At 44.3% G+C, this 15,684-nt stretch overlaps 1 protein-coding gene across 1 annotated transcript in view; it reads left to right on the forward strand.

The window, feature by feature from the left end:
- LOC119499201 (complement component C8 beta chain-like) overlaps positions 1–15,684 on the forward strand; it is a 111,792-nt gene that overhangs the window by 82,559 nt on the left and 13,549 nt on the right. The window contains exons 7-15 of the mRNA XM_037788452.1: positions 2,017–2,115; positions 4,818–4,949; positions 6,126–6,245; positions 6,746–6,784; positions 9,402–9,467; positions 11,085–11,144; positions 13,101–13,148; positions 13,365–13,467; positions 14,811–15,461. Coding sequence (XP_037644380.1) covers positions 2,017–2,115; positions 4,818–4,949; positions 6,126–6,245; positions 6,746–6,784; positions 9,402–9,467; positions 11,085–11,144; positions 13,101–13,148; positions 13,365–13,467; positions 14,811–15,461 — 1,318 coding nt within the window. The remainder of the gene's footprint in view (positions 1–2,016; positions 2,116–4,817; positions 4,950–6,125; positions 6,246–6,745; positions 6,785–9,401; positions 9,468–11,084; positions 11,145–13,100; positions 13,149–13,364; positions 13,468–14,810; positions 15,462–15,684) is intronic.

The raw sequence follows: 15,684 nt of genomic DNA on the forward strand, positions 1-15,684 counted from the left end.
GGTCACACACTACAAGATCTTTCACAGGGAGGAATCCCCGATGAGGTCTGCAAACAACGTTTTGTCACGAAAACATACGCGAGAAGTGACGGGCGTATATGCTTGTTGATGTTGTCGCCCTTTTAATTTCGTATTGTTGCCGATTTAAGGACTTTAGGAGCTCGTGCTGTTAGCTACTTTCATTGGAAAAGAGTTTGCAACACTGGGCTCCGTGTTTTGGTTGGATCATTTTTTAAAAATCTAGTGTACTCTTGCTAGGCTCTCAAGATTACCAAACCTAGCTTTAAGCAACTCCTTACACCTTTGCTGTCTTATTATTAGGCATAAAAAAAGAAACCATCATTCAAACATCCAAATGCCAAGTATCGCTATTAATAGAACCCATACTTCTGTTCGTGGAGCAGAGGTTTAGCGAACAGTCAATTATCAACATAAATGACATATTACTCAGAAATAGCGAGCTTCCTCTTCTCAAAAGTTTATTCTGTATCCTCTTAAATGCCAGCTGTGTTTATTGGCTCCAAAGTAAAAGGCAGGAAGTACTTATCACTCTTCTTTGTTGGGGGGGAAAAAGCAGCACATAAGCATCTTTGCAGTAGGTGGCTACGGGATAAATCCTCCTCCAAAAGAGGACGTATAACGCATAGCTTTTTTAAGTATCTTCTCACACACTTTGCTGGAGCTTAAATGTGTGGGAAGCCCCATGAGAAGAGCAGTGTAGCCGGAGGGCAAAAGCCTCTCATCACCCATATCCATTCCAAGCGATATGTCCAATAAAACAACTTTTTCCCTGCCTCGATCTGACATTTCAGCAGTGCCCTCCATATGACTCCAGTAGTCGCAAGCTATCGGCCAGTTACAGTCAATGGAGCAGTCGATACAGACCTGCTATGATCTGGACAGGGGATAGAGGAGGGGACGTGGGTCTCTATTGAGTTGCCTTGAGGACTAATCCACCAAATGGAGAAGCCGATCGCTGATTGACAACATCCATCGACTCGCCCGCCCGCCTCTCTCTCACTTACTTCATCTCTTCCTTATCCCTGTTGCTTGTTCTGCTCTTTATACTCTCTTTATCCCTTCAGCTGCTCTTTTTCTCACATGAATGTACATTTTATGTATGTGAAGATGGATGGATATTTTCCCTTTAACATCTCCCTGAAGAAGCAGAGCTTGATGGTGATTAATGCGACCCGTTATGGCTCGGGTTTTAAATATTAGCTAAGCCTTTAAAAGAAAAAAAATCTAAAGTGGAGGGTAGCAGAAGTACAGAAGAGGTCGACCATTCATTAACGTTAGCGGGCCTGCAGTTTTGTCAGACGCATTCAACGCAGCAGGCAGGTCTTTCTTCTCCTCTTATCTCCTCTCCTCTTTTTCCCTTCTTGTCTCGTCTCTTCTCCCGCAGGCTTTTGTTCTATGAAAGACATGTCAAGCACACAGGTCGCGTCAAACGGAACACGGTGGAAATGTTAATTGTTTTCTTTATTAAAGCCGCGAATGTAAGAAAAAGGGGGAGCCGGCTGCCGAGATGCATGGGAAAAAACGCACTTCAAAGGCACGATCGGCTGTTCAGTCAGCACTATGCGAAGTTGTCGGAGCGAGCTGGTCGGTCAGCAGCCGCGATCCATTCTGTCAGCAAATCTCACCTCATTGTTGTTAGCTAGCACTTGTGTGTGTCACGTTGAAGTGCAGTAAACCTACTTCAAGGAAAGGGAGAGAGAAAAGGTGCTCTGGGGGGAAAAAAGGCCGCAATAATAATAAGACTCGCTGCACGAGTCGACGCGTGAATTCCTCTGAGAGTGAAGCTTCAAGTAACGGCACATGAAAGAACATTCTGTCCTATCACACCTTATGTAAGTCCTGTCACCCTACCCCCCATCTTCTCCCCCCCCGAATCCTCCCCCCCATCTCCCACTGTCACACTCACCTGAGTCGGAAGAGAAGAAGGCTCGCTGTCTCTCATGCTGAGCTCATATCCTTTCATCTCCTCATGTCGTTTCCTTTAATCTCTTGCAGGGAATGGCTTCCTCGGCACGTTCCAAAGGGGAGCACAAGCAGAGAGTGTTCTTGACGGTCTCTTTCGGCGGGATCAAGATTTACTGCGAGAGATCAGGGGTGAGTACGTAGCATGTCGGCGAGCGGGGGCCTCGTGGCAGAGCTGCACCGCGAGGCCTCCGCCAGCTGCTGCACTGTGAACCTACAGTATAGGACATCCAGAGGGCAGACGCTCGCACGGTTCAGTTCACAGCGGCTGCCAGGGCCGCCATCTTGTAAAGCCTGGCTGGCACGGTTTGACATATTAGAACGACTGCAATACCTGCGCAGGGGGAAGATGATTCTCAAGGTTGTGCTGGAATAAAACTGCATTTGCAAACCATCCAAATTCCTCTCCGAACATCAGTGCAAAAAATGAGCCATAACATGCAGGACAGTTTGCCCTTTAGCTCATAAAGATTGAACTTGACAGCGTTAAATTACAGGTCTTGCATTTGATATTTGACCCTACATAAACTGGTTTAACACAGTAGGATACGGGGCATACTGCAGGACCTACTTAAGATCACTCAGGCCCCGTCTGCCTGCTAATGATAGCGCAGTGAGCAATGTTATGGTGATGTTATGAGACGGGCTGTTTCCGCCTCCATCCTGGCTTCCATCCCCCTGGCGGACTCGGAGGCCTGCTGTTCCATTACAGGATGATCGAGGGGCTCGGCTCTCCCCCGTCCTGGGGCGTAGTGTTGGCTAGATAGGCCCACTCTGCTCATCAGCGCTAACCGATAATTAGCACTCCGTTCCACCCCTTAATGATCATTGCCGCTAATGCTAATTACACCGCGGCTCCACCTCAGCTGTCGTTAGAGCTAAACTGGTAATTATGCAACGGCGTTCCGTCCCGTGGCTGCCGACCCCCGCCCCACCGCCAAGCGTCTACTCCCCAAAAAAAAAACTAGCCATCTCTGATAATATCTCTTTTCAATATGACTGGTGGTGATAGCGGCGTGTCTTCTCGCCTGTAATGAAAAAGAACATTAAGCCTCCAGCCACCACCAACCAGCTCACCAGCTTTTTGACAAGCTCATTTGTTGTTTTGGAAATCATGCCCCCTAATGCTCCTCATTTTATTTACTGATTACTGGCAGTAAATAACACTCCACACTTAATATCCCTCTTGAGTTATTATGGGGAAACGGGGATCACTCCGGCGCAGGCGGCGTCAGCAAGCGTTTAGATGGAAATACTTTATGTAAAGCTGACATGATTCTCCGCTGAATCGAGTAGACTAGTCATATTAGTTTTGTATTTTACATTAATCTGAGGGGTTACTAGCGACGCTCTCCCGCTGAATATCGGCTAATATTCAAATGAATGCTCGTCCCCGGTGTTTGAGCTTATCTCTGCTAGTAGTGGAGCGGCAGGTGGGTGTGCCCGAGTGACAGCTGAATTACTCTCAGTGTGTATATGTGGTTTTTGCGGGTGTTTATTTTTTGACGAGTGATTCGGAGCTGCCCATTAGTCGGAAATATTATGAATGCATCACACAGTATATTTTGAAAATGGGATTATCTCTCAATCACCAACTTTCACAGCATCTCACATCCTGCTGATATCAAAGATGGACATTTAGAGATGTCACCCAATCTGACAGAACAGCACAAAACAAACTGATGCTGCTGGATTACAAGTTCTATAGCGTCTATAGAGTACTGTGTAGTAGAGATTTGAACACGCTTGAATCTCTCCTCCCTCTGTGTTGGTTGGGTTGCGTTTGGCTCAACAATATGCAAAGATGTTTAAAGTAGGTCTGACCTACTTTTCCTGCCAACACACTGTACAGTACTTGTACTTGTAAAACATTATTTAAAAAAGGCAGAAATGAAAGAAGAGATGTTTTTTGGCAACTTTAAAGGGATAGTTCGGATGTTTTGAAGCAGGGTTGAACAGTATGAGCTACTTATCCATAGTCAGTGTGTTACCTACAGTAGATGGTGGTCGGCACATCCCCAGTTTGGAGAAACAGACTGGAGTTACCACACAGAAGCAAAGCAATGTGGATTGGGGCAGCAGCAAAACATGTTTTAGCCACCTAAAAATCAGAATAAGTATACGCTCTATTTAGAATACTTTCATTGCTTTACCTTGCCGCGAGACAGCTATACAGTCTATGTTCCCGAGGGGGAACTGAAGCCGTCGTATCCATCTATGCTCTCGCCAAAGCCACCAGACTCCATTGAAAAAAACAGTAATTTTACATCGCAGAACACAGACGTTGCTGGTCTACCGCTGCCTCGATCGGTTAGTTTGTTCGTGTTATTGTGTAACTTTGGTGACTCCAAACTAACCAAAGTTGCTCAATGTCACTGTCTTTGTCAATGGAGTCTGGTTGCTTTGGCGAGAGCATAGATGGATACTGTATATGGGCTTCAATTCCTTGTTGGAAAGGACTGTCTGACGGCAAGGTAAAGAGGTGAAAACATTGTAAATACAGCGTACACTTAAACAGATATTGATTTTTTTTTAGGTGAGACTTTCAATTAGGTGGCTAAAATGCATTTTGTTGCCAGCCCCGTCCACAGCAGTACATTGCTTTCCTTCTTTGCGGTAACTCCTGTCTGATTCTCCAAGCTGGGGGCGCACGGACCGCCATCTACTGTAGGTAATACACTGACTATGGATAAGTACCTCATACAACCCCACTTCAAAACATCCGTACTATCCCTTTTAAGGGGAGCAAGACATACAGTATATTGTGTGCGATTACCCTGTTTCACCCGTCCCACGTGGTCTCTCCTGTAACACTTTACATCTCTGCCATTTAGGTGCTCATGCATCACCACTCAGTCCACGAGATCAGCTACATCGCCAAGGACACCAGGGACCACCGGGCCTTTGGCTACGTCTGCGGGAAGGAGGGCCACCACAAGTTTGTGGCCATCAAGACGTCACAGTCGGTATGTACTTTTCAACTCTGCTAGAGCTGCTCATAAGTTATCTTAGGCAAGTCCAAGTCAAGTCTCAAGTCCTCGAGGGCAGTTCCAAACCAAGTCACAAGACTGGATAAGAAAATTGAGGGTCGGGTCTTTTAAAATTTCTAAATTTTTAACATTTTCCTTTTAAAGCTGTTCTAAAGTAATATTGTGTTTACATAGCTGAGACCAAGTCCATGCAGTCGGACTATTAAATATTCAAGCTGCATGGCTGTGCGGCTGTGCAAGGTCTTCCTGGCGCTCTCAAAAACACTTATTTTGATTAAAATTGGGGGACTTGTTTTTGCATTCAAGCCTCAAATAGAGTCTATAGGCAGTCAAGTCTTCATTTCTGTCAGGTTTGACTCGATGTGCACTTGTTTCTTCACAAATCTTCAGCTCCAGCTCAGGAGCTCCAGTGGAGGATTGTGGAATACACAAATAATGGTTTAACTGAAGATTGCTCTGATGTGTACTGTAGGTAATTTCAGTAACCTGTGAAAATGAATTCTGTTGATTTGTTTCTAAACGACTGTGATGCAGGAAACTGCCTTATGTTCATTTTAACGCCACCTCAGTTCTAATCTAGGAAACCGATGGGAATATTAACACGCAGCTACTACAGTAGTCTCCTCTGATGCTAGTTTCTACTGACGAGGTCAGAGCCAAACACCTTCATATTCCACATTCACATAATCTATTCTACGTGAGTCGGCTGACTTAAATAACATATGAATATTTTAATAAATACATAAATAAAATAGAAACTACAAACAATTCATAAAGGTCACTCCTCATAATAAAACATATTCATTAAATTGTTGAGGATAACACGGTTAAATCAAGTCTGAGGCACCTCAGAATTATGTTTAAAGGGTTAAATATTTGTTTTGTAATATTATTCCTGAAGATTTTAAGATAGTTTTCTAAAAATATAAATAGCCTTCCTGCACATGCGCATCCTCTGGATTGGCAATTTTTTCCCCTCTTCCACATCTGTTTCTGCCTGCTTGCCTACACATGTTCATCTTCCAAAACACTGCTCTCCATTGACCTGGATCTCGTTGCTATACTCCTCCCCTTATTTCCCTGCATCTCTTTCTTCTATTTGTCCATTTCCTCTCCTTCATTTTCCACATCCTCTTTTTCCTCTTCTTCCAGGCGGAGCCTCTCATCATTGACCTGCGCGACCTCTTCACGCTCATCTACGACATTAAACAGCGGGAGGAGATGGAGAAGAAGGCCCAGAAGGACAAACAGTGTGAGCAGGCGGTCTACCAGGTAGGACGGCACATTTCTGCTTTTTTTTTTTTTTTTTCTCAGTTTCGTTTCCCATTCGGAGGCGAGATCACACGTTATAACTCAGCCAGCAATTCATTCACACAACAGAAATCTTAACACTCTCAAGCTTCCTCTGAAGTGCATCGCAGACTGTGTTTGTCTGCACCATTGATTTCTATGTTGAATATCTAAATATAATGGAAATACAACAAGTTTAGATGCCTTTTTTTTTTATTGGAGTCAGGTATGTGTGACAGGAAATGCATGCGTTGGTTGTGTGAGTTTGATATACAAAATCAATGTTTCATTAAAACACACTGTCAGTGTGTAAATATGCACGCTTGCAAGAAAAGACAGACAGAGATGAACGTATTTTTGCTGTTGTTTTCCGTCGTTCTTCCATTTTCTGTCTAATGAGACTCTAAATTGGGCCTCACTGTCTTACTGATGAAAAAACAACATGTGTCGTCTGCCTTCTGTCCCACCACTCTGTCCCACAGACCATCCTGGAGGACGAAGTTGACGATCCAGTTTACCAGGTATGTCCGCAGGCACACAGAGCAGCTACGAAACACTGCTGACCTTGATGCTTTTCTAGCTTCACTGGTGCTGTTTTCACTCTCAAAGCTTGGAATACAAAAACAAACAATTAATCCTTAATTTAAATATCTCCTCCAGTCACTGATCTGCTTGAATTAATGATTCATGATATTCCACCATTCCAGTAATACACAGTAGACCATCCTAGTGGACAGTTTTGTTCAACCATTCAACTCCCATTTGCCAGTGCAGTGTTGTAAAACCATATTTTTTGAGTTGATCTGTGTCAATGTTCTGATTTCTTCCAAAGACATGCCCTCCCCCACCCCCCTGACTGGTTGTTACCCCCTCCCCCTCTTTTTGCCCTGTGCATTTATTTGGCTGAACATGATTTATTTTTTTTCTCTGTGTTTGCTCACACTGAATACAGACAACACTAACTCTTACTCTGAATGCTATGTTCAGTGGTACGTCCAACCACCTCCCAGATCACCTCTGTTCTTTGCTCTTGAAGTGTGTTTTTGCATAAAGTCATTCCATTTGCAGCTTCCGATTATGTTGATGTTGGTTGACAAAACTCCAGACTGTGGCCAGAATCTTAAAGGACCACTTTGACACTTTGGGAAATGCATTTGTTCTTGCCGATAAGTTCAATACCACTCTCATGTCTGCGCAGTGAATATGTAGCTGGAGCCAGCAGCCGATTAGCCTAGCTTAGCATAAAGACTGGAAACATGGGGAAACCGTTAGCTTGGTTCTGTCCAAAGGTTACAAAATCCGCCTACCAGCACCTAAAACGAGCTGCAGTGTTAACTTTATATTAGTTTTAGTCCAATTTTAGTCATTTGTGGTTTTTGTTAGTTTTCGCCATGAAATTCTAGTCTCGATTATGTGATGTTTTCTTATCTATTGAGTCTTCTGAGCATTTTGAGGCTACAGCATCTTTGTTGTGTACAGTTACCATGGTTACAGGTGTCGTTCTCATCTATCACGAGGTTAGTGGTAAAGGCGCTGTTTACACACACACAGTGTCCATGTTACTCTGCTCTGCAGTAACACAACAGACTCTCATCAGTAAATCCAGTTGTCATTTCTAACGTTTGAATAAAACCGCTGTCGTTGCTGCTCACTTAGCATTAGGATTACCGCTGCTTCCTGTTCTCTCCACTGCAGAGCAGCTGATCAGAGGCTTATTCACTCACTTGTTCATTAAAGTCTTTGTTGATTTAGATTGAGAGAACAAGCTAAAACGTTGGATTACGTAGCGTTATTGTCTTTAGCGAACATCTAGAGGAATATTTAGATGGTTGACTTCCATCATTAATCCTACAATTTACTCATTCCTTCCAACATGAAAGATAGCTGACTGAAAGTAACATTAACATTACATCTACATCCACAACACTTAATAATCCAACATTAACTTACCATATTATAAACGTCGGCGTGCTGCCTGCATGTTTTCGTAGCCTGTCCCAGCTTTTTGGTTGCCGCTTCGTGTTTTATTCTGAGTGGATTGTAGAATACTTTAGTCCATAAATCTGTTTCTTTCAAGAACTGTTAACATCAGAAAACATTTCTGACATAACGGTACTGAATTGAAGACGTTTCTTACTGATGGTAGTGCAACAGGTCAAACAGCTCACCTCAACAAGAGATATTTTTGGGCGGAGGAGGATACTGTTGCTAATCAGGCGTTAGGCTACAGTGAGTGATTCCACAGATGAAAAGCAGGTTGTTTGATAAGACTTTGCATTACAACAGTAATTAGTTCATTTGTCCATTCGTCTATTTTTCATGGTGTTGTTTAGTTTTTCTTCGTTGACAAAAATGTAGTTAATTTGTCATAATTCTTGTTTTCAATGGTTACTTTTATTTAGTTTTAGTCTCGTGTACGTCATGAAAAATAGGTTGTCGACGAAGCTAACACTGCCGAGCTGGTAGACTAATTTTATTACAGTTGGACAGAGCCAGGCTAGCTGTGTCCCCGTTTCCATCCTTAATGCTAAGCTAACCTGAAACGGCTGCTGGCTCCAGCTACATATTAACCATGCATATATGAGTGAGGTATCCATCTTCTCGTCTTATTCTTGGCAAGAAAGTGAACATCATTCCCAAAATGTCAAACTATTCCTTTAATTGAGATCCATAAAGGCATTTATTAACATCAATCTTAAGAGGAGATACTGACCGATGATGTGAGACTTCACTCATGGATCTCAAGCGGACATTCTGACCTCCGGGTCTGTTTTCTCTCAAAGAGGTGGAGCATCATATTGCTGATGTTGAAGGGAGACCTCCACATTGCCTTGAACTACTGCCTGACCTATTATACTTGTGCTCTTTCCTCTTCCCACCTCACTCTTTTTTTCTTTCTCTCCACATCTCCCCCCATTCCTCTTTCCCATGCCCCATTTTTTTTACACCCTTCATATTCGTGATCTCATTTCACTCCCCACTCGACGCCATCCTCGCTCCCCTGTGCTTTCATTTATTCTCGTCATGTATCACTCCCTCGTTGTATCTCTCTGTTTTATATGCCAACCTTTCTCTCTGTCTCCCCATCTCATTAATTCTCTGCACCTCTACGCCTTGCCCACTACTTCTGTTCTATAGTACATAGTGTTTGAGGCTGGACACGAACCCCTCCGTGGCCCCCAGTCAGAGGAGAGCGTTTATCAGGTACAAAGACAAGCATTGCCCCCTTTTCTTTCTCCCTCTTTATACCCTGTGATAGATGATAATAGTAACAGTACTAACAACATGACTTTATAGCACCTTTCTTAAAGAAGCTACAAATTGTTTTTGGAGAAAGGATTTTCTGGGGATTCAAGTAGATCAAACTAAGGTTTCTGTTTGAATGTGGCTGAAGATGAAAAGCCATCCAGGAAAGAGAGAAAATGTGAGACCTATTAATAAGTTTAATTCATGTTAAAGTTATAATCCGTGCGATTTTAGTCCATTACTCCCTGCAATAAATAAAACTGATCGTCTGTAAAAAAACGCGAAAATTACCACGTCTTTATCGGAGCTAACCACGCTGACAAATCCATTGTGTTTCCCGTGGCTTCTTCACAATAAAAGCCACCCATGTATCGCTAGTTGAACGCTTTTAATGTGAAGCAGCGGCAGTAGGATGTTCCATTTGCATTAGCAGCAACTAAATACAGCTCTGATACAGTGAAATGAGAGCGTACGGTAAACAGTAAGGCTATCAGTGAGATAAAATTACACTGAGTTACATGCATGCGTCGTTTCCTGTGCGTGTGAAGGCAATTTTTAATCCAGCATGGGAATGACGGACTCCGCCACTACCAATGAAAACTATTATATTGAGAGGTAATTACAGAATGTAAATACTTTTAATGCCTATTGTTGAAAAATGCCAACCCTTTTCATGAATATCTTTAGGATTATACCTTTTAAAGATACTTAAAAATTAAAAAGGCAGCACCTTTACGTTTAAAATGAAGCCTCATGTAGCGTCTAAAACAGCTGCAGATGAGTCAAGGTCAGTTGTTCAGTCCAGATAGTTCTGTATAGCAGGCTCCTTTTATACATCCAACACTTTGACCTTTTGGCTTTAGACCATTTGAAGGACCAGCTAGGACTCCAGGGACCTGTCGTATGGTTTAATCCTACCCCCCTCCCTCCTTTTCTCTCCCTCCTCTCCTCCTCCTCCTCCTCCTCTTTTTGCCTCTCTGTATCTTGCGTTCCTCTGAAGATGAAAGATGCAGAGAGAGAGATTAATCACTTGCCATGCCATTTGATCTCAGAATGAAACAAGATCAATAGACTTGGGGAAAACGTACGGGAAAGTTAACCAGTAGAGAGAGAGAGCGAAAGGGGAGACAGGCAGCGAGGTTAAGAGCAACAGATAGTTTGAATAAATGTGAGAGAAATATACAAAAGGAGGCCAGAGCCGAGGCATTCTCGTATTGTCAGATGAACCAGTTGAGACGTACTGTTGCAGAATAACAATAGGCTTTCTTAACTCTCCCAGAACCCGCACGCACCATCGTCGCGCATTGTTTGCAATCAATATTGATTTAAGTAGAATTGATTCAACAAAACAGCTGTAGAATTTGCATAATCCCGCCGCTCTAAAAGATAAAATTACACCTTAAAAAAATTGACTAAATCGAAATTGACGCAGAAAGCTTTTTCTTTCTCAATAGACATGTTTCAGTTCCTTTAAGCTCCTGTTTTTTTTTAATAACCCAGCCTGTTAAAAAGAAAACATAAAAAAAAGGTGTTGCTCTGTTACTTACGTTTGAATCGACCTCCAATCCAATGCAGGTCCCATCCAGTCAGCAGAAGGAAGGGATCTATGATGTCCCAAAACGCCATTTCATGACTGTAGGTGTTTTTTATTTTTTTATCATTTGTTTCTTTACTCCTCTACTTGCAAACCTCTCTTTAAAATCCTCTCGAAGGAAGTGCCTTAAGCCCCCTTTTGACAGCGTCCATTTGTAATCCACTGTATTCAATAGCTTCAGTTATGTATTATACAGCCTGCAGGCTCTAAAACGTCAAGCCTAGAACGACTCAGACTGGGGTCTGCATCCGCTTTCTGTGGCGGTGACGATGAAACAAAGCCACATTGGTCATGCCTACCCTGCTTGAAGAGATAAGACTAATTGATTGGTCAACCAAAGTCAGACATGTCAGCAATTTCACAGGACATTAAAGAGGCGGGCTTCGTATCCAAAAACCCAATCCTGTGCAGAATCTGACGCATGTCGTGACCAGATGGTCGAGACAAAAAATCTGTTTGCCGGTCCCGTCTGACTGGTACGGGCGGACCGACTACATAAATAAAGGGGTGGCTGTTCCGTCTTCCTCGGAGGAAGAGGACGAGAGGTTTGTAGGTGGGGTTGCATGCAGTGTAGTCACGGCTACAATCAAGGCCGCCAAAACACTCATATAAAAGCTGTACCTTAATGAATAGCAATACATTTTGTTCAGGAAAAACAGCACAAAAAGCATCTTTGACTCCCCCCTCCCCTCCTTTTCATCAAACTGAAAAAAATATTTCATCTCATCCTGGTAGGTTTTATGAGTTCTTCACCACCATGCAGTGACCACGCTATTACATCCCTCAAATCGCTTATTAAAAAAAAACATTCATTCAAGCCCTATTTCGCCAAACATTCACCCAGAGACAATTTCCACGCAACTTCTGAAAACAGCCCTGGCAAAAGTGCTTCTCTGCTCTCCGCTGTTTGTGTGCTTGTTGCTCAGCATATCAAGCAGATAAACTGTCCCGGCCGCCCCTCGCTATCTCACCCGAACAGCCCATGCCAGTATAAGTAGCAGCGCTTCCATATCTCTTAAGTGTTACTGCTTGTCTGTTCATTCAGTTGGAGCCTTTTTTTGAGAGCCTTCGAAGCTCCCCTGATGTGTGTCGGTGCCTGCAGGGAAAGACCTCTGTGTACAATGTTTACCTTTTTCCCCCCCAAATTCAGACTCATTCTGTGACCCTCAATGGTTCCAAAGTGCCGTGCAAACTGCAATCCGCCATGTCCCCGGCTTATTCACGGAGGACATAAACACCCTGTTAGCGGCAACACTGATTGCTGCGATTCCTCCCTTTTTCTTTCTTTGCTTTAAATATGTGTGTATCTGTTTATTTACAGCATGCAAATCCTGTGTGTTTTTGTGCTTTTTTTTTTTTACCGTGATTCATTGTCTGCTTGTGCATGGCTCCCTGATACATTTCATGCAACTTAGCCATCACATAGTGTCTTCCATAGCCGCGTCCCCCCCCCTCCTTTTAAGTAGTGCGAGTGGAGGACAGAGGGGACCAGAGCAGGGGTCACGTCCGCCTATAGGGTGAGGTGGCCTCATTGTCTCGGTTGGGTGGTTCCAGGAGCTTCTTCCTTTCATACATTTGATGAAATAAACACACTCCTCTGTGTATGTGGAGTAGAATCAGCATGATAAAAGCGGCCCAGGCCTCTCACGGGGGCCCCTCTTGATTGGCAGACATAAGAATATCTAATCAGAGCCTGTTTTATGGGACTGAATAGCCTTTTACCCACTCAATTATAGCGAGCCATGAAAGATTCATTTTAGATCCATTTTCTGATAATGGAACGAGGGGATAGTTGTTTCTTGCCATCCGCAGCACAAACCGCCTTTGTGAATAGATTTCACTCCCCACACACCTACCCACCCATGCAATCACCACCATACCCTATCTGGAGATGAATTTTAAGGTTTCATGACGGTGCAGATCTCGTTGTCGTGATGTATCACTGGACTTTGTCTCTCTCTGTCTCTCTCCCTCACAACCTCGGTTTCGACTCGCAGAACATCAACCACTTTGATCTTTTCGGCGACATGTCCACTCCTCCCTCGGTGAGTAGTACCACACGAAACCAAAACCCCAATTAGCTTTGTGTGATTGGTACAAGTTTATAGCATTTAAATGACGGTATTTTAACTGTAATGTTGGGTCATTTCATTAGCAGAGATCTAAAGTACCTGAATATCCGACAGTGCTGCAGATTGGTGACTTTTAGGTGACTTTGTTGTGACATCTGTCTGTGTGTGTGTGCACGCTTTGCCTCCCAGATGCCCCCATCACCCGCCAACACACTGGACCCGAGCAGGAGCAGCCGCCAGCAGCAACACGCTGAGTTGTACGCCCCCTTCAGCCCCACCTCCGTGCCGTCAGGTAGCTACCCGGACTGAAACACATAAAAGAGAATAACGTGCTGGTGGGGATGTCAGTCTTTGATGTGTAGTTTGTGAAAAGCCTCGCCAAGATTTAATGTTACACGGAGATACTGTAAAGCGATGATTCCATCCAGCACTGGTGGCTTTGCATATTTTAGCAAAAACCATTGACATTGTGGGTTTCCAAGAGCATTCAAGAGCATCCCAAGATCATTTTAAAAAATAGCAGCCTTCTGAAAAGCAACCTTTTTAATGCAGGAAACATCTTCATCCCGTTCACAATGTGCATGTCCATGATAACACAGATTATGAAGTCAGTGCTTTTTGGCAGCGGAGCCTCAAATCTCAGATGTTGTCCTGGAGCACTCCAGCAAAGGAGCATTTTCAAGACAGTCCTTGCTTATAATTGCATCACCATGCAACAGTAACATCAATTGGACAACAATATGAATGTGTGTCATTGATTACTGAAGTTTAAAAAAAAAAAACAATACACCACATTTCTCAGTTCAGTCTAAAGGCCTTCACACACCGCGGGGGGCGTGGTGAATAAACGAGACGAAAATGCAATACGGTCCAGCTGCAGCCTGTAGCACCTCAGTAGCACCTTCGCAATAAAAGCCCTAGACATATAATATACGCAGGCGAGTATTTAGCATTTTCGTCTCTCTCCGAGAATTATCCGCCACACACACCTCACGCCTAACCCTATCCCGTCATTTTAACCCTAACCCTAACTATAGCAGGAAGGGGCGTGGCGTGGCGTGGCGTGACGTGAGTGTGGCGTGAGGTGCTACAAGCCGAATCTTTCCAGATTGAAAGAAAGGAATAATACAGGTTGCTGTCTTGGTTCGGACTACAGAGCCTCCGTGTTGTCGTTGTTTCATAAATATAGGCGCAACTCAACTCGTTCCGCACAACGTGATTGGTTGATGCCTTTATTCGCAGTGCAAAAGCTCCGAAAAGTCAACCATTGTCGCTTTTTCGGCGTGTAATATTTGAGTTCTGTGTGAGAGTACTCACGTCAAAAACAACAGTTCAAAAAAATATGTTGATGTACAAATTAATTGCGCAAAAAAAAAGCCTTAAGACTTTAAAAGCTGTGGAGTCCTTCAATAAATCTTTCTGTTATTAAGTTCAGCACTGAATCGCTCTCATTTAGTCAAAGATAGCCAGACAGCATTATTAATAGAGGAACATGCTGTAATTTTTAAAATCGATGTATTGACCTTGTAATCAAAGAGAGAAAATGTATTCTGTGCTCATAATAATAATAATCTCTCCTTCATTTTTCTGTCTTAATACCCTTTAATATTCTTTCTTCCTTCGTCTCTGCTCCAGGTTATATGACCATGGGTCCGGTGCAGGCGGCCCAGTGGGCGCAGCAGCCGTTTTCTGCCCAGGCCCAGACTCTGGCCTTCCCCGTGCAGGGGCCCCTCCAGGTGGCTCAGGTCCTCCCCGGCGGTCAGCCAGTCATCTGGAGCCAGGCCAACATTTTCCCGGCCACCCAGCAGCAGTGGGCGGCCATGGCGGCCTACATGCCGGCCCAGACCGTGGGCGTGGGAGGGCACGCCATACCAGCTGCCATGCTCCAAGGCCTGTTACCCATTACCACCATGTGCCCGCAAGGCTGCGACATGTCGGCCCCCTCCTCCGCCATCACCAGCCCCCAGCACACGGTCGACCCCGCCCTGCTACAGAGGCAGCTGAGCCTGGGGAGGGAAGGCCTCGGCGCGGACTCGGACGCGGGCGAGGGACCCTCTACGTCGGGAGTCGGAGCAGCAGGTGTGGGACCTGGCGTCGCGTCCGCGGCGGTGAGCAGATGTGGGACCCCGGGCCTCATGAGTGTACCGGACACGCTGGTCTGCAGTCAGCTGCTGCTGCCACCTTCAGCTGCCACGACCCAGGAAGAGGAAGGGAGCTGTAGTGACCTTGATCTCTCTAGGATGACCTTGAGCCCAGTTACATCCACATCACCGTCTACTGAATCTCGTAAGTGTTCTTCATTAATGTCCTCCTACATAATTGCAGCTTATTAAACCATCATCTGTACCACTTAATGCATTTCAAAAAACATGATTAGCCTTTCTATCTGCGTGGCTCTGTGGATGGTAATGACACAGACTGGACTCAACATCTATTAGATCCATCGCCATGAAATTTTCTACAGGCGTTCATTGTTCCCAGATGATGTATCCTACTGACTTTGGTGACC

Source organism: Sebastes umbrosus, chromosome 12, assembly GCF_015220745.1.
Source record: "Sebastes umbrosus isolate fSebUmb1 chromosome 12, fSebUmb1.pri, whole genome shotgun sequence".
Taxonomy (NCBI): Eukaryota; Metazoa; Chordata; class Actinopteri; order Perciformes; family Sebastidae; genus Sebastes; species Sebastes umbrosus.